This window comes from Kryptolebias marmoratus, linkage group LG14, assembly GCF_001649575.2.
Source record: "Kryptolebias marmoratus isolate JLee-2015 linkage group LG14, ASM164957v2, whole genome shotgun sequence".
NCBI classification, from domain to species: domain Eukaryota; kingdom Metazoa; phylum Chordata; class Actinopteri; order Cyprinodontiformes; family Rivulidae; genus Kryptolebias; species Kryptolebias marmoratus.
Genome location: NC_051443.1, coordinates 20188804 through 20209842, shown reverse-complemented (window position 1 = coordinate 20209842; position 21039 = coordinate 20188804). Strand labels below are relative to the sequence as shown.

At 41.8% G+C, this 21039-nt stretch overlaps 1 protein-coding gene and 1 long non-coding RNA gene across 3 annotated transcripts; one reads left to right on the top strand and one right to left on the bottom strand.

Moving 5' to 3' along the window:
- Window positions 1-436: 436 nt before the first annotated feature.
- ulk1b (unc-51 like autophagy activating kinase 1) lies at window positions 437-19237 on the bottom strand. 2 transcript variants are annotated; one of them, XM_017410634.3, is made up of 27 exons: window positions 18572-19237; window positions 17787-17879; window positions 17481-17522; window positions 14763-14795; window positions 13791-13827; window positions 13514-13687; window positions 11949-12022; window positions 11649-11750; window positions 10626-10684; window positions 10296-10378; window positions 10099-10149; window positions 9774-9865; window positions 9446-9611; window positions 9220-9274; window positions 8289-8369; window positions 7647-7790; window positions 7389-7531; window positions 6747-7006; window positions 6476-6669; window positions 5916-6037; window positions 5292-5417; window positions 4890-5074; window positions 4577-4761; window positions 4137-4255; window positions 3887-4044; window positions 3208-3343; window positions 437-3048 (listed from the first exon to the last, which is right to left on the bottom strand). In XM_017410634.3, exons 1-27 carry the CDS (start codon window positions 18659-18661, stop codon window positions 2993-2995), a joined length of 3060 nt encoding a protein of 1019 aa, XP_017266123.1. In that variant the 5' UTR covers window positions 18662-19237; the 3' UTR covers window positions 437-2992. The 2 variants fall into 2 exon arrangements, with proteins under 2 accessions (XP_017266123.1, XP_037835318.1); XM_037979390.1 differs by having other exon boundaries at window positions 9220-9271.
- On the top strand, window positions 3048-11408 carry LOC119617660. Its single transcript, XR_005234015.1, has 3 exons — window positions 3048-3239; window positions 4618-6049; window positions 11163-11408. It is a non-coding gene; the product is annotated as an uncharacterized LOC119617660 (long non-coding RNA).
- Window positions 19238-21039: the final 1802 nt, after the last annotated feature.

Here is a 21039-nt window from a genome sequence, read left to right as displayed (position 1 = left end):
TCGATTGTGTCTATTATGGTTCATTTCCTTGGATAATGTAGTTAAAACTATGAATGGATAACATTGATTTTAGAGTACACTATTAAGATATTGTTTATTAATTACTTAGTTGTCCTAAATAAGTCCTCTCATTGGCAAATACTGAATTATTTGACCCCTTATTCCACATTGCTGCAGTTCAACATTTCATCAGATTACAAGGTTTAAATTAATTGTATAAAATCACATTTTTTCTTTAAACTTTCCAGCTTTTTAGAAACAGTAAAAACTCTGCTAACCGGGACAGCTAGGTGCAATCTTCTTCAACAAGTGTGTGAAATAGAGAAGTGGAGAATAGTGTGAGAAAATGAATGCATTCTAAAGAAGCATGCAGGACAACATTTCTGCATAAAAGAGGTGACAACATGTAAGAAAACACAGAACTTCTGCAGCCAAGTGACCTTTCCTTCCACTTTATTCATGACGCAGCTCCCGAAGAGTAAAGGTTACATCACACGCAGGAATATTGAGAGAGTGCGTCTGTTAGAGATAAGAAAAAAAAAAATGTGGGAAACGGAGCGGAAAGCCAAGTCTTTGGAAAGTACAGGTGGCATCTCTCCGGAGGCCTGCGGTGCAGAACACACAATAACTTAAACTTACAACCAAACAACACAGAAAGGAGGCAAATGAAAAACATTTGAGTATGCTGTAAAATCTACAAAAAGAGCAATTCAGACCAGAAAGGAAACAGCTTTGATCAAATCAACATGAGTGTCAAACACATTTGGTTTACGTAATGGTTCTTCTGACTCCTTCCAATGATAAGATAAGTCTGACAGCAATGATTGTGTGGTACGTTTAAAAAAAAAAGTGACACATGCGTTGGTTTTCCTGCCACCTGCTTCTTTGGAGACAGTCTCACTGAACAAAGCAGCAAATGTGACGACAGAGGGCCTGTGGATGAACTAAAAGTAGGAATGTTCACTTAAACACACACACACACACAGAGCAAATTTTCAGACAAAATGTAAAAAAAGCAACAAAGCAAATGGATGACTTCTCTCTGCAGCCTGTCCTGCTGATGTTGCTACTGTAAGGGCTTCATTTCCCCCCTCCCCCCCCCTTCAGCCAGAAATCACACCTCCATATTTTATCTTCAAATATTCCCCTATTTTACAGCTTCAAAAACTCAAAAAAATAAAAAAAGCTGAGGGAATGACTTTTTGGGGGGGGCGAAACGACGTTAGACGGCAAGAGGACGCTTCGGTTTCTCACTCCGGTTCGAAGAATTCACATCTTCTTACAGATATACGTGACAAAATATGCGCTTAACACATCCCACCACCCACCAGCACGCGAAACACCACCACACTTCACGCACGCAGCTCCTCAAAAACAACTATCGCAGAGGATTAAAACGTCCAGTTCACACAAAAACTTAGCCAAGGAATTTTTCGAGGATGGTAAACATCGATAAAAACATTTTTTTCTTTTAGGTCGAATAATCATTTTAAAACTCTCAAAATCCAAAACAGGCAGGAAGCGTTTCGAGGCCCCACCCAACATCAAATCTGAAATGAAGCACAAAACAAAACACTGCAAATATATTCAGATTCTTCAGTGTAAATACATTTTCTTTTCAAAGAACTCTTGAAGGTGTTTTAGCTTATACCCACTCCTTCGACACTCTCACGTCAAGCATCTTCTACTTGGAGACGGCAACTGCAACAACTAGAAATGGTGCTAAAAATGAGTAAGCAGAAGTTTCTAAATGAGCCGCGGCTACAAAAACTGGATGACTCTATCGTGTTCCTCTTTCTTTACAGTACTTGAAGAGTGCAAAAAACATTCAGCCCTAAGGTCGGCCTCAACGTTGGTCTCGTAACATTCAGCCCAGCGCCAGCGCCAACGCCAACGCTGCTCCTCTCCCGGCAGCTTTACATTCACGATTTGATTAGGCCTGCTGAGCGCGGACGCCATTCGGCAGATAAAATACAAAATATGGAATCATTTGTAGAAATCACCAGCGGTCTGGAAGCTTGTGTGCCAGATGAACACATCCCAGGGGTTTTTAAACGTGAAAGATGCAGGCGGATGATTTTCAGTCTTTTTTTGTTTTGACATAAAAGCTACAGAACGAGTTTTAAATTGCATTGTGTGTTTAAAGAGTTTGATGGACCCCTTTTCTCTTTGCTCAAGACCATTTTAAAAAAGAAGCAAACAAACAAAAAAAAAATCAAATTAACTTCTTATTAACTTCCTTCCTAACCATAGTGTCAGAAACAGGTCAAGGCATTTGATAAATATAGCGTCGGTGAAATGTCACCTTTTTTTTTTTTTGTCAAAACCAGCATGGTTACATATAAGGACATTTTATTAAAACACGAAACAGAAGACATTTTGGGGGCGGGGTGGGGTTGGCAACAGTTTTGTAACGGTGCTTGTACGCACTTCTGCTGCCAGAAACGATTAGATAAAACCCAGAAAACTATCGAAAAACATACAAAACAAACAAACGTGAGAATATCTGGACATAGGGTCAGTCCTCGACAGCTAAAATCACAACACGTGCAGCAAAGTGCTGCACTTCTCTTCCAGCGCACGTTTCTGTAAAAGGTGAAATTTGCGTGTAGCGGCACGCAGCATGAACGCTAGTCGCTCTGGGTCTACGTTAGGTGAGTAGCGCGTGGAGGAATGTGACTGCTCCCGTTTGTCTCACGCCTGTGGCGGCGGGAATGGTCTTCTCGCCACTTTGGGAGCCGCCCGCGAAGATGTGTTTGCGTCCAGCTCTGGTTCGACTTTAGTAATCAGGAAGTTCATTATCAGCGAACTGCTAATCAACTTCAGAAATATTCACAACACAAACCCTCAGGTTTCTGTGTAAACTCGAGCCTTGTGGTTTTCTTGCGAAAACGGAAGCCTTTCTTTGTGAAACCATGACATGTGGGAGGAGTTGTGTTTAGTTAGTAACGTGCTGGGTGTAAGTGGATGACATCATCAGGTGTTGGGGCTCTCAAACGCAGACGCCTGACTGCAGAGCTGTGAGACGGCGTTCGATCCACTCCTTACCTGCACAGAGAAAGCAAAAGAGAAACAAAAACAACATTGGACATTTTTTTACTTCGGAAAAAAAAAAAAAATGCAAATTCTGTTTTGAAGCGCAGCAACAGGAGAATTTCAGCTCTCAGAGCCATACGACGGTGGGGCTGCCGTGCTGGAGGTACGAACATTTGCCAACGCTGAGGATGTCGTCGTGCTCGGTGAGCAGCAGTGACAGGCCCTCCATCAGCAGCAGAGCTTTGTGGTAGCGCAGGACCGATGCTTCCCCCTGGTGGAACATCTCGTCCAGCGCAGCAGCCTGAACCTGAGATCAACAACAGGGAAGATCCAACTTCTTTCACATTTAAGTGTCACATTTATCGCCAGCTGCCAAAGGCAAAAGGGCAATAATGTCTTCGCCTGCGTCTGTGTGTGTTTGTTTGTATTATCAAACTTTCAGAAAGAATAAAAATGTTTAACATTTGGAGTTACCAACTGATCACAGGAGCTCAGCTGGTACTGACTCTGTTAGTCAAATATCTGATGAACTACTAGATGGATTTTACAGAAACTTTCACAAAGTAATCTTATGATTGACCTCTACAACTGATTAGGTTTTGGACTCAACTCAAATCAAGATGGCCGCCACAGACAACTGACCCTAGAAATCACAAAAATAGCTTCAACCCGACCAAATTTAAAGATACTGAGCTAAAATTTGGTGAGTTTGTAGCTGTCTATCGTCCCCAACACATACTTTAAATGCCACACAGAGACTATACATCGTTCCCGTGACGCATCAAATGCCCATTTATTATTTACAGTACCCATATAATTACACAGCCTGTGTGTCATTTATTTCGCTCACCATTTGCACAGTGTGGCTGAAGAGCAGCCGCTCAGCTGTGATGGAGGTGATTTGGTCCATTAGCCGTTGCTTTCTGCTGAAGAAACGCTCCAGACGGGTGCTGAGCGAGCGGCAGGACGCCACACAGGACTTGTACAGCTCATTCAGCCGTCTCACAACTGGGACATGAAAGAAATAACAGATGTTTCTGCTTAGGAATAACATCCCAATTAAAAGACACTGAAAAGACGCTCCTGCTCGGCGCTCCTACTTTGTTTGACAGTAGCAGAGGGGTAGAGTTTGCCCTGTTTAACCCGCTCCATGGCTGTGTGTAAGGCTGTAGACAAGAGTTCTGCAGTTTTAAGGTACAGCACCAGCTGCTCTGCGTGACTGAGGAGACAATTACACACACACAGGGAACACAACTCAAATTTAAACCAGCCAGTAATAAGCCAAAAACAAACAAACTGCGTATGATTTTCTTTCATAACTTTCTGATTTATACTATGATCAGTATAATTGTCTCTTAAAAGCAGCAGCAGAACAAACCTAAAACTAGAATATTTTTAAATATTATTTAAAATCATGAATGTACAGCATGGGCAGGGATTTCATTTAAACATCTACTACAACAAACTACAGCTACCACACTAAAATTAATAAATTAATTGTAGCCAAATGTATGTGGACAGGCAGGGTACTTGATTTTACCTCCACTCCCGGCTCAGAGAGCTTATCTGATCTGCTACCAGGCTCTGCTGCTGAAGGATGGAGAGCTGAGAGACGTCCCCCTGTCCTCCTGCCACCACAGCGCCACGGGCCCCCGCCACCTCCATCAGGCAGAAGGTGAAGTCCAAGGTGAACCGCAGGCTCTGCACGGTCTCCGTGTGTTCCTGCTGCACTCCGCCAGAAGCAGACAAAGACGAAGAAGAACGTAACTTTATGAACTGATGAGAAGAACGCAGGCATTAAACAGAGAGAGAGAGAGAGGAGAGATTGGCTGTGTGGGAAACCTTCTCCTCACCTCCATCAGCGTCTCCTCGGGCAGCTCAGGAGCCTCGAAGGTCACCGGACCCCCCAAGTTGGCTGTGATGGGATCGGTGAAACTGTACCGAGGACTGGGTGGGGCCTCGAAGCCCTCCAGGTAGGTGCCGGTCTGAGGGTAGCGGCTGGTTAAGGAGCCTGCAGGACTGCTTGAATTAAAGGAGCCTGTATGAGTCAGGAAAAGAACAGAAATATGACAAAGAAGTCCTCTTTTCTACTGCAGAACAAACAAGTAAATCATCAATATTCTAAATACACACTAAATAAAACAGCAACTATGTCATTTGTCATGTCTGTATAATCTGATCTTTATCTGCTGCAGGAAGGATGTGGAGACTTCTTCATTTGTATAGTTACACTGAGACATTTCTTAAAGTGAGACCTGAGTATTTCCTCTGTCTGGAGCAGTGGGGTGGGGTGCTGCCACTTGGCGGGGAGCCAACAGTGAAAACCACCTGAGCTGGGCTGCAGGAACCAAGCGTGAAGCCTCCACAGTCACCAGGGGCACCTGGGAAACAGAAAAAACAAAGTCATGCTTGTATCTTTATTTAGTTCTTGTTCTTTTTAGCCACATGCATTACATATTTGCATGATTATTTTTAAGCCGTGGATAAAAATGACATAAGTGTAGTGCAGTGCGTCCACAAAATGGATGAAGCTGTGCATTTCTGGGTTTAAAAATAAGTATCCTTGTCCTTTAAAAGGTTCAGACCTTTATAAAGTTAATGCTCTCATGGAATCAGGTACTTAAGACTTATCTGCATCATTTAAATTAAAAAAAATACAACATTCAGCCTTTACTCTTGAGCTAGAGTCTGTGAAAAGCAGGCAACAATTATTTTCAAATCCATGCTATTAAAAAGTCATCACTCACAAAAGCTAAAGCTACTTCCTTTCAAGCCATCTGCTGAGTATTTCACTGTCAGTGCAGCAGTGCAAACTTGTACAAAATATAAAATGAAACTCTACATGGTAAACATGTTTTTTCGCTGACGGACAAACAAACCTGTTATGTCTATGGCTTTTTCAGAGGTCAGGTTCTCCGTGCTTCCTCGCTCCCCTGCGTGTCCACCTGCTCCAAATGCCGCCATCAGCAGCACGTCAGACAGACGACCGGCGCTCTGCGACCTGAGTCAAAAGGTGGGAGAACACATTTTAAAACCCATAGCTTTAGGGGCAGCTGATATAGTTTTTAGTTTTACTTTATAACAACCTTTACTCTCATATCTCGAAATGAATGAGGACTTTTTTTTTTTTTTGCACTTAATAATGCAAATTAATTTACTGTAAAAGCTTTTTCTAGAAATGATAAAATATCTGCTTAAGCCTTTAACCCTCCTGTGGTTTTGGGTTAAATTAATTTTCTCTTCCTGTCTTCAGTTACGAGGGCTTCAGGGGGGTTAAGAACAATAATGCATGGCCCATGATGCACTTCCTGGTAAAACAGGAAGGATTAAAGTAGTTGCAGGCTTAAAGAAATCCTTGTCTGTCCTGTATCTGCAGCCAAACAACCCTCACTTGATATTAAGGTCAGTATAAAAACCATAATAAATACAACAATCTAACCTTCCAAAGCTCCCGTCATCCTCGTTCAGTCTGTGAATGCAGTGAGCTGTGTTCATGGCTTGTTGCCCAAAGTCTCGGAGCTCTCCTGGGGCAGTCCTGCTGCAAGGCGAGCCAATGACCAAACCCTTCTGAGTCAGGTAATTCACAAGGTTCGGAGAACTAGGGGGTTTAGGAAATTCAAATGGGGGTATAGCCTGAGGAGAGAAAAAAAATACACTCAAGGTTTTGTGCATCTTAACCTGACCTGAGTGACAAACCGACTGTGACTCACTCTGGAGGGCGAGCCCAGGATCGTAGGGAGGGGGTTGCGCTGCATCAGCTCGCTAAGCCTGGGGGAAGAGTGTAGGGGACGGACCGTCATCAGCCCCGCTGGGGGGGCGGTCACAGGGTCCGAGTGCTGCTTCTTGATTTTCTGCCTGCCGCCGCCACCCGCGCACTCCAACAGACAGGGGGCGCTGTGGAGCCGTGAGCCGAGGCCTGCCGCCTGTGGGTGCTGCTGGGAAGCCGGCCTCAGTTCGGCATGCTGCGGAGCTGCAAAGTGAAGTGGGACAGAGGTGGGAAGATTTGTTCTCATTTTTGGCAGGAAGTGTGAAACAAAGGTTACCAGAAGGTAGAATATTAACAAGTTCCTCCAACTCATCTTAGAACTGGGTAACAATAATACCTGCAGAACTAATAACTAGAAAATACTAAATACATTAGGGTGCAATAGTCATTTTTTGAGCCATAAAAACAAAACCCTTTACAAAGTATTAAACATTTAAAAAAATACTGAAACTGATGATATGAAATAAACCATTATGTTTATGAACGCTAGCCTTTAATGGTTATAGGTAACAGGTTATAAGAGGCAGGATTTGACAAAGAGAACAAGAAAAGAAATTGACACGATGAAAGTTAATTTCCTGAGTACCTTGAGGAGAGAGCTGGAACGTTCTGGTACCCCCCAGGGAGAGCCTGCGGGAGGCGGGAACTGCTACCTGCCAGGGGGGTGAGGGGCCAGGTCGAAAGCCCGGCAAACTCCCGCTGCTGCAGCGTCGCACCGGCGTCGACAGCCTGCGAAGATCACCAATCAACAAACTCAAACCACTACATCAGTGGTTTGACTAACAAACACGAGGACTTCATGGTTCTTTTCTTTTGTTTTGTTTGTGTGTGTTTGGACACAGACCGTGGTGATCCGTCCTGTTTGGTAGACTGGAGGTTCTGCTCCATGCGTTGGTAGTTCTGGACCTGAGTCGGCACTGGGATAGGCAATGACTGACCATGGTTTCCATAGTTACCGCCATAATTACTTCCCAGGGACTCCATGGGCCTGGAAAGGGCAGGGAGGAGAGGGGAATGCCAAAAACAAGGCAGAAAATACAACGGGAAAGTTACATTTAGTGCGTTTCCACACATGCATTTTTTTTTTGCCATTAAATTGAGCTCAGAAGTTATTCTGAAGATGAGGTTTTCTGTTTCGCACGACATGGCCCACCTTCAACCATTTTAGGGATTATTGATTTAAGCAGAAAAAAAAATCTGACCCTTACTTTCAAAACTACCCAATATAAAATGTCCTCTTACTTCAACACGGAAACTATTTTGCTCTCTATAATAACTGCAGTCAACTAAAATCCTCCATTTCAAGTTAATGTTTTGCTTGGAGCTGCTTTGCATTGGGTTACACTTTAATACAATAAGTCTTCATTTACTTTCTCTGACAATTTGATCAACTTTAGCAGCTCCTTTGGACATGACTTATAACTCTGTTGGTTTTAGTGTCATGTTATCTGATGTAAACAGCCAAACGTCGGCTCTGGACCCGTACCTGACTGAACTTGGAGACCCGCTGCAGGGAGGAGAGTGTGGTGGCGTTTTGGCTTGGTTACCAGAAGAAGCCAGGAGAGAGCTAATGGAAGCCGAGAGAGAGAAATAGAGTCAAAAATCACATCTTAAAGAAGAGAAGAGAGTGTATGTTCATGCTTTAAATGAACAGAAGTGAGAGTATTTAAAAAACAAACAGATTTAGTAAAAAAAAAACAGCATTCCTTGAAGGAATACATATCACTTTCATGCCAGTTTTAAAGTAAGATTATCTAAAGATGAGAAATGAGACAGTTACAGCCATTTTTGTCAAGCCATGAAAATACAGTTAAACCCAATGATTGCAGTGCCTCGCGTGTTCTTTCATGACTGTCAGCTCCCTCCACACTAAAGTTTAGCTCAATGTCTGTAGAATTCACTGAATTCAGCCATGTTTGTGTGGGCTACTGTTGATTGGCTGCGGTGGCCATCTTGAATTGGGTTGACACCAAAAAATTAGGCAGTTGCAGATGTACATCTATGGATTATGTTCAGAAAGTTTTAATAAAATCCATTCTGTGCTTCATGAGATAAAAACAAACAAACAGAGCCGATTCCAGTAGTTAACAATTCTCACATCATTAAATTGGGGATGACTCAGATATTAACACGCCAAATTTTAGTTCAGTGTCTGTAAAACTGACTGACTTATAGTCATATTTGTGTTTGCTAAGATCGCGTAGCTGTGGCGGCCATCTTCAGTCGAGACAACTCCAAAAGGTAATCAGTTGTAAATTTCAACCCAATGATTACTTTGTAGTTAGTCATTCAGGATACAGACAAATGAACACACACACACACAGGCAAAAACATTATTGCTCCTCCTTCAACGGCGGGTAATAATAAGACCGATATCGGTGCTGACAAAGACTGAAAAACAAGTTGGTGGTTCTCACCCGCTGTTCATCAGGCTGTCCTGCAGCACTTTACTCTCACACGTCAGCTCACCTGCTGAAAATTCAGGAATAACAAAAAAAAACAATTACAGAAGAGTGAACAAGACATCCTCCAAACCCTTAGAATCTGGTATTTATTAAAATGCTCACAATAACCAGCATAAACTATATAGATTTAAGATCAATGTACAGCTCAGTCTGATGTTTTGATAGAGTGTTTCCTCACTGGTAAAATGGGCAGGCACCATGACAAAATCATCTGTGTCACAAGAGGAGGAGTTCTTGCTGCTGCCGCCCGCTCCAGATGAGTCCTTGAGGAGAAAACCGGTGGCCTCCTGGGTCGGGGAGGCCGGGACTTTGGCCCTCAGATGCTGAGTCTCAGCAAGAGACTGCTGTCGTGACAGGAAGACAGAAAGTGGTGGGTAAACAACAAAAAAAAGGAGAGTATAAAAGAGCTACCAGAGAGTAAAGGTCAGACAGGTTTCTACTCAATCAGCCTCATGCATGGGGGGGGGGGGGCAAACGGCCTAACGGCAGAAATACTGAAGACAAACCGGCGGTGAAGCGAGGTGAGAGGTCGAGGAGCTGCTACAGGAGCTGGCTGATGCAGAGCTGGGTAAACAGGTCATGGTCACTGTGGGAGTGGCTGTCACAAAATGGAACACGGTTTAAATAACTCGAGGAGAAAAAACACAGTCAGACCAGAAACGGTAAATGTAATCAGAACGTTTTTAACAAACTACACGAGCTTCTAATTGTGTTCAGCATCACTGACATGGTGGTTTTAAAACAAAACATAGTCTCTTTATTGTTGGGACAAAACAAACATGAATCCCCCGGCGTTCTTACAGAAAACGTGTCACATGACTTCTGACTTACTCTTTTTAACGGATGAGCTGGCATCCAGGAATGGATGACAAAAAAACTCATCTAACAAAGTCAGAGAGAGAAACAAGTTGACGATAAAAAGCAGACATTTATAATCGATGCAAGAGTGACAGTGAGTAAAATGATTGTTGTGCATGAAGTGCACTCGTATAATTAATTGTTAAATCGTTAAACCGAGTTTCACTGACCGAACTCCATCCGGTCTTTGGGGCCGCGCAGCAGCAGACCCAGCAGCAGCTGCCTCAGGTGGTGAGACGTTTCTCTGGGGATACTGAAGGCAAACACAACGGACACGGCACTTTCAGCTGCATCTACGGGACTCTTAAAAACTTCTAAGGTTAGCTTTTATGCCACAGCTGAGCAGCGTCTGTTCTGCTGTGCGACAGCAAAAATGTGCTGAGTAATCCTTGTCAGAGCTTCCCTTTCATAAGACGGACAATCTCACGGACAACAATAAATAACAGTGAAACAAAAACAACAAACATCTCAGAGTCGAAGCGCAAATTCCAGGTCCTTACTTGGGGCTGAGGTTCTTGTTTTTCTCATAAAACAGCCGGAGGTCCTGAGGACTGCTGGCCTAAAGAGAAAAGTGGAAAACAGAAGAACGCTGACCTACTGGTGTTTACTTTTTCACTTTTTCTTCATTATCTTGACTTTTTCAGACATAACGACTCTTTTTCAGACGAAGCAGATTTAAAATTTGGAAGCTGCAACATGATTTTAAATAAATTTAGAGGAAACAAAGATAAAAAAAGCTGCTTCTCCTTAACGTATCTGTTCCGTAGGGATTTATTCCTTCTTTTTATTACCTGAATAAATGAATAAAGTACAATAAAACAAAGCCACATGTTCCTGACCATTAACTCTTATTACCCTCAGCTGAACAACCACTTTTCCACTTTAACTAAATGTGAACTTCATGATCTCCATAACGATTAAGAGATGGAAGCACATTAGCCAATGAGCAAAGCTTCTGGAGAAACTGTATTACAGGATTTTCTTTTTTTTCTATTTCCTTGTTTCCTTAATGTGCTCAGTTCTGTCTGTGTTTTCAGACTGCCAGAAACAAATGTCCACTCCGTGTCTGATTTTGACATCCTGTCTGAGGTGACGAGTAACGCAGCGAGGAGGAAGTGGCGCAGCGCTGGAGCTGCCAGAGAAACGATGACATGTATTCGCCGAGCTGCAGATCTTGTTGTTTTGTCCCCGACGGTCTCCGTTCTGCCGCTGCAGGACATTTAAACGCCTCTTGAAAGCTCGCTCACAACTTCTCAAAAAGAAAAATTAGAAGAAAAAAAAAAGCTCTCAACTGAATAATGTTACACTGACATGAGTTTTTACTTCGAATCAGAACTGACTTTCTATGAGTTGTTTGTGTATGTTTATGACATCAGTAACACAAAAAATACATAGAAATTTAACATTTTACCTGTCCAATCTTGGAACATATTCACTGTCAATAAAGACAAGCAAAACAACTTCATTCTCTAGAATCGGCTCTCACGTTTGTTCATTAGTGATAATATAAAGTGTGTGTTTACCTGAAAAGGAGCTTTTCCAGTCAGACACTGAAACACTATAGTTCCTATACTCCACAAGTCAGCCTTGGCATCGTAGTTCTGGGACATGATCACTTCAGGAGCCTGTTCAGGAAAAAAAAAACGAGTCACAGAACAAATATTAATTATGTTCACATTATTCCTGAGTTTTGTCACTTGCTTTTACATGAAACTCATTTTAAAAGGCAACACCAGGGAGGACTGCACAACTTTACCTTCTTGATATGAAACTAAAGCTAAAAGAATCTCGTCAAACATAAAACGCCTACAAAACGTCTTTACCATGTACATGGGGGAGCCGCAGAGTGTCGCCGCCATCATGTTGCTCTGAAGGTACCTGGCGAAGCCAAAGTCCGCTGAGAGAAACACAAGGATGAGAGGAAATGTTTGGGAGAAAAACTGATTAGGATCGCTTCAGCTGGCTCTGAGAAATACATTTTAGTCTGCAGCACACTTCCACCTGAAAAGAAACTATAAATTACAATACTCCAGCATAAAAAGTTAGATATCTTCACTAGGATGGCAGCTTTAGTGAAAATGCAAACTCACACTGGAGTTTTTATGTGCTTGATGTTATAAGACGTATCAGTCAAATTTCTTACTGATTTTTCTTCCTGCAGTCCGTTTAGGAAACCATAAACGAGTCACAGATAGTTTCAGGAAATCCCTGCATCAGTTTAGGTGCAACGTTTAAAGCTGCCTTTGAGTTGGACTGTCCTAAAGTCATGAGGATTATGAGACTGTCTGAGATTAAATTCCTGCCATGAAGTAAATCTTACCAGAGAGGAAAATTAATGGACTTAAGAACCAAGAGTTTCCAAATGTAAAGGAAAAAATAAATAATATAATTATCTATCAGGATCAGCTGCTGCACTGTAATATTTTGCATAACTTATTATCAAACCAAATGAGATGTTTTAATCAACGAGACTGACTTTAATCTGAGAATTGATGTATCTGGAATTCATACAGAAATTTGGAAACAAGCACCACTAATTATAGCTGCGAAAACTGTCATTTGAAAGCAAGTTTATGGGCAGTTTGCTGCTTGCAAATGTATTTTTCTTCTCCAACAGGACAAACGACACCAGCATGAACTCCAAATGAGGCGCTGCATGACTGAAAAAGGTGTTGGAACTAAGAACTGGGACTAAACCAAGTATGGTGTCTGATTTAAATAAGAGAACTTGGTTTTATTATTTTTAAAAAGAAAAATGTCAAGAATCAACCTCTTTAGCAAAGCGTGGACAAAAAATATCTCCGAAAAATGAGAGACCGTTTCGACACAGAGCCTCGCTGCTGAGGCCTGAATCTGCCATCAAAAACATTTCATCTCATTACAACTGATGTCAAAGGTCCCACTGCAAGGCCTGCAGTTCAAACTTAGGAAATCTAAACCATTAGATTTTATTTGTTTTTAGAATGACAACAAATATGGTTCATCTTAAAAGTAAAACGATAACTGGAAGCTGATCCGATTTGGCAACATCTGACACCGAGGAGATATCGAACAGACTGCACTCACTTCTGCTTTATAGAGGATCCTTAAATAGATTTCCTCTCATGTTTAAAACAATCCACACTTAATCTAGATCCACCTCTGAAAACATGTTCCTTCTAACTGAACCTCAGAGTCATCTGTTCCTTTACAGGGAAACCAGAACGTTGAACCAAGACCCAGAATGCTCAGTGCTGTGTATTTTTACAAAAACACCAGCTAAATGAACACCCTGGAAGAGTTGCAGCTCCAGCTGAGCCGGAGGTTGTCGATACTGAGAAGCCGATGATGGAACAGTTCGTTTCTGAATGCGTCCCCCGTTTGCGGACCGCCCTAACATGAAACCTACCGATCTTGATGCAGGTGTTGTTGGAATGAGATTTGCGCCCTGGTGGGTAGGAGAGCAGAATGTTTTGGGGTTTGAGGTCCCGGTGGATTATCCCTTTGGTCTGTAGGACCCTCATGGCTCCCGCAATCTGCTGCAGGAACACCCGGATGGTGTCCTCACTCAGCGTGCCTTTGGCTGGAGAACAAAAAAAAAAAAAAGAGAGAGAAAGAATAGCAAAATAATTAACTAAATGTAAACTTTACTGACTGATTAGCAATAAATGAACTGTTGCACTTACAGTGTAAGTAGTCTGCAAGATCACCTCCGTTGCAGTACTGAGATTTAAAAAAAAAAGAAAAAAGACGGGATGGGAGAGAGATAAAAAGGAATAACATTATGGCACACATGAAACAAGGAGGGCTTCTGTGCAAAGACTCTTAACCCCGCCTCAGAGAAAGCAGAGCAGATCACAGGAGTGATTTGCTTAAAAGTGATGTGCTCCCAGATTTACATCCTCCTTCCTGCTCCAGTTATTAATATGAATGAACTGACGGAAAAAAACAAAACTGAGGTGTGACAAGTAGCTGCCTCTGAAGTCATCTCCTTCTTTAGAACCCAGAGGTAAGCATAGAGATCATGAGATTTGGTTTCAGAATATGCAGAAAATATATATTCTTCTAAACTAAAATGCTTGTTATATCATTTTCAGAGCGTTTAAAACTCCTACAAACTAAAACTCCTACAAACTAAAACTCCTACAAACTAAGGACTCCATGTTATATGGTTTATTACTCATTGGAGCATGAAAACCTTTACGTTTGAGTTGTGTTTGAACAGGTTTTGCTGCACGGATGGCAAATATGTTGCATGTCTTCTCACAACACACATAAACAGATCAACATGATACACGTGTTTAATGATCCAGCAAAAGGAAATAAAAACCAGAGGAGCTGGACTGACTGCTAGCATGTTCAGTACTACTCTACTTTGAACTGTCAGTGATAGAAATAAACTTAAAAAAAAAAAAAAAATGGTGTGCATTACCAATGGACAGGCCAAATAAGTGAACGGGCACACGTGTTATTCCTGACACTCTTCATCAGGTAAATAGCACCCAGCCACGACAAAAAAAAAAGCAGCATATAATTATTTTCTGGCAACCATTTAGTGCTTTGACGCCTGAAGGCTCGGCTAATTACAGTCGAGAATGTGACGGAGTTGAGACAATACATCACTCTGCGAACAAAGCACGGGATCGCAGCAAGCTTACCTCCATCACCAGGTACACGGAGCTGGCGGTTTCCTGACGAACAGAGAAAACAGCTTGTTAGACAACAAAATGAACGTGTAATTCTCATTTCAGAAATATGTAAGACCTTAAAGAGAGCGAACACACACCGACACGTATCAAAGCTCCTGGAAAGAAGGTCTCAATGAAAACACCGCTCTAGTAAGACAGAAACCAATCCACGTGTAATTTCCAAATGAAATAAAACAGTTGTGAAAACTTAAAGAAAAAAAACCCCAAAAAGTAGTTTCCACTGTTAACACAGAAAAGACTGAAATCCATTTATTTACACATTTATTATACATTTGAGAAACTGTTTCAACAATTAATATTCATTGAAGCTACCGTCCTTTAGAAACACTCTCAGAATTTTGGAGGAAAATGTATTTAAAAAAAAAAAAGAAAAAAACATTACTGCAGACCTCAAAAGCCCTCTTATCACATGGCAACAGATGACAGCCATCGCTCAATCTGACCCCATTTCAGTATCTGTGAATGCAGCGGTCAGAGGCCAGCCCGTTTTCTGGAGTTCGGCTGAGTCAGGGCTTCTCACGGTGGCTGCTTTTGGCCTTTAATGAAGACGGACAGCAAACAGGCAGCCCGGCAGGTCCCGGCAGGTCCAGGAGGAGAGCCGACAGCCTGGATTTACGAATTCAGGAAGAATTTCGGCTCTGAACCTTTGTTGTGTAAAAAGCTTGGTGCTGCTAAAGGTTCATCACTTACAGCTCTATTATATTGTTTAGAAAGGGGGGGGAGATTCATCAAAATTTTCCAAAACCTAATCAGGGGGAAGTAATTTGGGAAACTCCAAGCAGAGGGTGATTACAATTATAACTCAAAGTGAATTAAAAACGAAGGTTTATCAGAATATAAGACGATTAGGTTTTCTCAGATGCGTCATCGATCTCATCTGATGAACTCTGTCAATTTATCCGTCCATCTTCTGCCGCTTATCCAAAAGCAGGTTGCTGGGGCAACGGCCTGAGCAGAGATCCCCAGACCTCCCTTTACATCACTCAGTGTGACTCTGAGGTGTTCCCAAGTCAGGCAAAAAACAAAAACAAAACAAAAAAAACAGCCTCTCCAGTGAGATCTGGGTCTGCCCTGAGGTCTCCTACCAATGGGACCAGAATAAAACCCCTCTCTCTCTCTCTCCCTTGGAGGGCGTTCATGAGATCTTGTCATTAAACCAGATCAACTGGCTCAGAGACTCTAATGTGAGCTAATCCCAAAGAGCTGAGCCCACCCACTCTTCAGAAGAAGCTTACTTGAACAGTCCGGTTGGTCACTACCCACAGGTCGTAGCTTTACGTAAGGACTGGAATGTAGATCTGCTGCTTACATCACGATTTCTGACCTTCGCGAGCTGCTGATAACGCCCGAACACAGCACCGCAGCTTCAGAGATGCTAGCCACGAATTCATGCAACAGCTCAGGGCTTTCGCCTTTTATCGAAGGAGAGAAGGCTAGAAAATGAAAGGTCAAATCGAAGCTGTAAAACAAAAATGTCAATTTTGGCAATAAAAACCCACTAGTTTGCATTCACTACAGAGTTAGACTTTTTTTGCAGTTAAAAAAAACTCAACACTCAAACGTGACATTTCATATAAGATAAACATTAGAAAAGCCAGCAAGGCATCATTTACACACCTCTGAACTATTTTATTAGTGGAATAATGCAATAAAATGTAAATTAGCGTTCTGTTTTTTTTGTTTTTTTTTTAAAACCAGATGGCAGTGAGTTAATTATGGATGAAAAAACAAAACAAAGAGACACCTGCTGGGTTCAGATAAGACAGAGTGTGAGGACGTGAGAGACGTGATGTCTCAGCGACCCGGGAGGGGTGTGTGTGTGTGTGTGTGCTGTGATAGCGAGCTTCAGATCAGTAACTAGGCTACAGGCAACAGCATCGCCGCGACCGACGATTCACATTTGTCACTGAACAATGCGCCAGCGAGTGTGACAGGGAGTAAACAGAGTCATACAGATGTCTGCATCTGCTGTGGGGAAAAAAACAACAACTTTCATCTGCGCACTAAGCCCATGATTTAAAAATAAACACAAGTACGTGAGGCATAAAGGGACTTGCACTACACTTCCCAGAAAGCCTTGCTGACAAAGGCCATTGCGAGTGGGTGGTGTGACTGCACACAGAATGTAAACACAGGAAATGATGACTCTGCTCAAAGGGGACACGGAGTGGAAACTGAAGCTTTACGGAAAAAAACAAAACAAAAAATCTTTGAGCAGAACGTAACAAAACTGTTTACTGAGGAGGAAAAATGTGACTCTTCAAACTGCACTGATATTTACCTCACCTTACGTTCACAAAACTCCACATTTTTATCTACAATATTCAACATGAGTATGAACTACTAAGACTAAATTTAACACTTTAATTCATTTTAGATGTAGTGTAAATCGTTGTGTCAATAGGCTGTTTCATTTAAGCAATATTTAGGCCTGTTTATGGTAGTTTATATAGTTCTGAAGTAATTGTGCACAACATTATTTCTTCTCCGCAGCTCTGAGCCTGACGTTAGCTGGGTTGTTAGCCTCCACAGTGGGTCTGTATATACACCACCCGCTGACTCCTGCAGCTTGTTGCAAACATTTGTTTCAAAACAGCGTCAGTCTAAAAATCTGTCACACTGAGACAATAACATGCACGCTTTAAATGCCATTTAAATACTGCATACCTGAAAGTCCAGTAAAGCAACAATGTTCTCATGTTTCAGTTCCTGTGGAAATAATGAAAACAATAATAGTTATTTGGAGGATGAATCATTTTTTTAATATATATATATCCCCTTATATCTGTACATTTGGGACTTTTATTTATCTGTAGGAGATGTGACAGTCTTCCACTTTGACTTGTTCTGACACTAAAAGCTTTACATAATGAAAAGTTCCCACGCCTCAGTCCCCGAAACATAAGATTTGAGATTTCCAGAACTTAATGGTAAGCAGTTTGACAGAAAGAAACTGCAGTAAGTCCGTCTTACCTTCAGTATTTTGATCTCTTTACCCAAAAGCGTCTGAGATTTGGCCAAGTTCTTCTTGTTGATGCATTTCACTGCCACCTCCCAGTCGTGTTTCTAAAAGGGACACATTGCACGGCAAAAATCAGCTTCCAGAGGAAGGAGCAGGTTGTTTTCCATGGCTTTCCCTGACACATTACACTGATTATTGCTGCACAGATGAGAAATTTAGTGCAAATGTTTGGCAATAAAGCCCCAAAGCTGAGTAAGCTGTGCCTTCCAAGAGATGTCACTGATTCTTATTATGCAGAATTGATGCATTTGGACACATTTATCACAGCAGGGGGGGAAACAGAGGATCACAGTGAGTTTACAAGCAAAGCTCGCATCATTCTTATGCTTTAAATCCGAGCATACATGTTCCGACATGTCTGTTTTAATGGCGCTTAGAGGGGAAACAAAACCAGTCCGATGGGCTTTATTTCCACTTGTAACCAAAGTGAGGCTCGACACTTCTGAATACAGATGAAGACAGTTGCAAGTTTAGCATCCATGCAATAAAATAAAAATGTTTTGCAACTGCGTGATGTTTTGTGTTTTTTTTTTTTGTTGTTTTTTTTTAAGGAACGTCCTGTTTGCGCTTCAGGGCCTCTTAAGGTCGTACAATGACAACAAACGTCAAATGGACAATAAAATGCTAAACGATGCCTAATGGTTTATTAAAAGTGACTCATCATCTCTCTGTGGAATTGTGCATGTGTAAAAAAAAAATAATAATAAAAAAGGAGATGTAAACAGTGTGCAGTCACCTCTCGGTGCCTTCCTTTAAACACGACAGCGAATGCGCCATGTCCTATCAGGTCCTTCCGACTAAACTCGAATTTCCCCACCGTCTCCATGATCAAATCAAGTCCGCTCGTCTCCTATGAAGACCTGGACAGATGACGAGGAGGCCTCAGGTCGCCCTTCTTGTCAGCAAGTCCTTCCTCCTCCGTCAAGTGGGGGCAGCTGCAGGGACGTTCACCCCCTCTTCCAGTGGCCATGGACCGGCTTCCCGCAAACCGGCTGTCCTCTCCTCTCATGTTCGCGCGGATGCGTCGCGGAGCGGTTCGGCTCCTAGCACCGCCGCACGGACGTCTCCATCGCCGACAAAAAGCGCGACCGACAACCAAGTTGGCCAACTCGACGCACGGGAATCGGACGAGTCTCGCAGCTGTCTCTGACGCGCCACCTTAAAAACAGCAGCTCGCAGCGTTTTGTTTATAAACGAGAGAGGTCAACTTCTGTCGTCTGGAGCGTCCTCCCGGCGGAAACAGCGTCGGTTTTCGACTTAAAACAAGTTAACAGCGCTTAATGTGCGCGCAGCATTGCGAATAGTCCCCGTAAGATCTTGCAAACAGCAGCTAACACGCAGAAAGTCGCAGCGTTGCGACGCTCACAACAAAGCAGCTTCTGGGCTCCCGCTCCAGTCACGAACGGCGCATGCGCCAGAGCAGCTACAGCTGTGGGTTTGACGTCACTCGTCAGCCAAAATACTGACAGGGTCAGATAAAATGAAATAAACTTAACCCAAATTGAAAACATACAGAAAAATAAATAAACAACACATAAATAGATAAACAAACAACACGACAACTCGTCAGAAACTCGAGAAATGGCGTTTTCTGCCAAAACGCAGAGTGACTTTGCTGAAAGTTGGAGTTGAAACTGCTAAAAGTTAGAACAAGCAGAGCAGCAGAGGCTAAAAGCAGCAGCTAAAAGCAGCAAAATAGTAGCTAAAAGGAGCAGAAAACAGATGCTGAAACTGGCTCATTGGAATGTAAAATTAGCTAAACAGGTGCTAAAACATAAATGACCAAAACAGCAGCTAAAATGAGCAAAACAGATGTTGAAATTAGAAAAGCAGTGGCTTAAATTAGCAAAGCAGTAGCTAAGTAGTTAGCTCTCCAGAATTTGAAGTAATCTGTATGCATTTCATTCAGAATTGTAAAAGAAAAAAAGTTAAATATTTTAAAATGATAATATTTAGGGATATCAGAAATCATAGCATCTGAATGAGCTGAACTCTTTCACGCCTGAATGGTTATTAAAGTGGGGAGTATGCTGAAGTAGTTAGATGCCAAACAACATAAAGGAGAAACAGTAAACAGGAAAACAACAGAGTGAAAACTGACTCAGCAGTCACAAATTTAGGAAAAAGCCTATTGATGACATCTTAAATCAACGATAATCGGCATTGTTCATATGTAAGCTGGGAAATGTGCTCCTGTTTAAAAAGAAAAACCTAGAAAATATAAAAATATCTGTTTTTGTTTATTAAAATAGAAATAAATTTCTATTTGTTTTTACAGTGTTGCCTTTCGGGAGTCCTACTGGAATCATTCAATGCAACATAGACGTTTTGAGGAAATAATTTTCACTAGTACTGTGTAATCCCCCCCCCTCATATCCACCCCCCAAGCCTTGATAATGCTGCTTTTCTTTAACTCGAACAGCGGGTGGCTTTAGTTTCTTTCCTAATTAAACTAGGCGGACAGACAAAAAAAAAAAAAATCATCTAATCATCATAATTATGTTCATTATAATTTTCCACCACCATGAGGTGGTGAAAAAAAAATGCTCAACAGAAAAAGAAAAGTTGGGAAAGTGGCACAAATAGAAAGTCTGTAGACGAATGGCAAATTAAAATATAAATGAAGGAGACAAACGAGACAAAGCAGACAGATTATCACTGATGAATGCTGTATGCCTATAGATCATATTTACTGTTTTAAAAGACTAAATCTTTGCAGTCAGTATCTGGATTACCAATGACTGTTTGGATCAGAACAGCTTCAACTTTCAGATTCTGTTGGATTTCCATACATCCCATCCTGTCAGTAAAACATCAGAACCATGGACCGGTCTTTTCTCTGGTCTGCTACATGACCCACTTTTTGTTCCATTTATTCATCAACTTCATGCAGAGAATTCACTTTTTATTAAAGGGTTCTGCAAGTGCTTTGGTAGCCAATGGAGCAACAATTCTGTTAGAAGGGCTTCAAAAATGTATTCAGTCAGAAACACAAAACTTCCCCAATGAGGCTTTGATAAATTCTTATTTTATTAACGCCACAGGGCGTCCACTCTCATTAATATGCTGTTGACTGAAAACATCAATTTCCACACAAAAGATATGCTTTACCAGATTATATTCTGAAATGAGTGACCCGTTGGGTATTTATGTAGCATTTATTCAACTGATTTTTATCCTATTTGCACAAAAAACAGCTGAAAT

Coding starts and splice junctions, on each gene's coding strand:
- ulk1b (XM_017410634.3), bottom strand. CDS start 18,661: ATGGAGACGGTGGGGAAATTCGAGTTTAGTCGGAAGGACCTGATAGGA. Junction 13,688..13,790: donor TCTTGCAGACTACTTACACT/GTAAGTGCAACA, acceptor TTTGTTCTCCAG/CCAAAGGCACGCTGAGTGAG. Junction 6,038..6,475: donor GATGACGGGAGCTTTGGAAG/GTTAGATTGTTG, acceptor CTTTTGACTCAG/GTCGCAGAGCGCCGGTCGTC.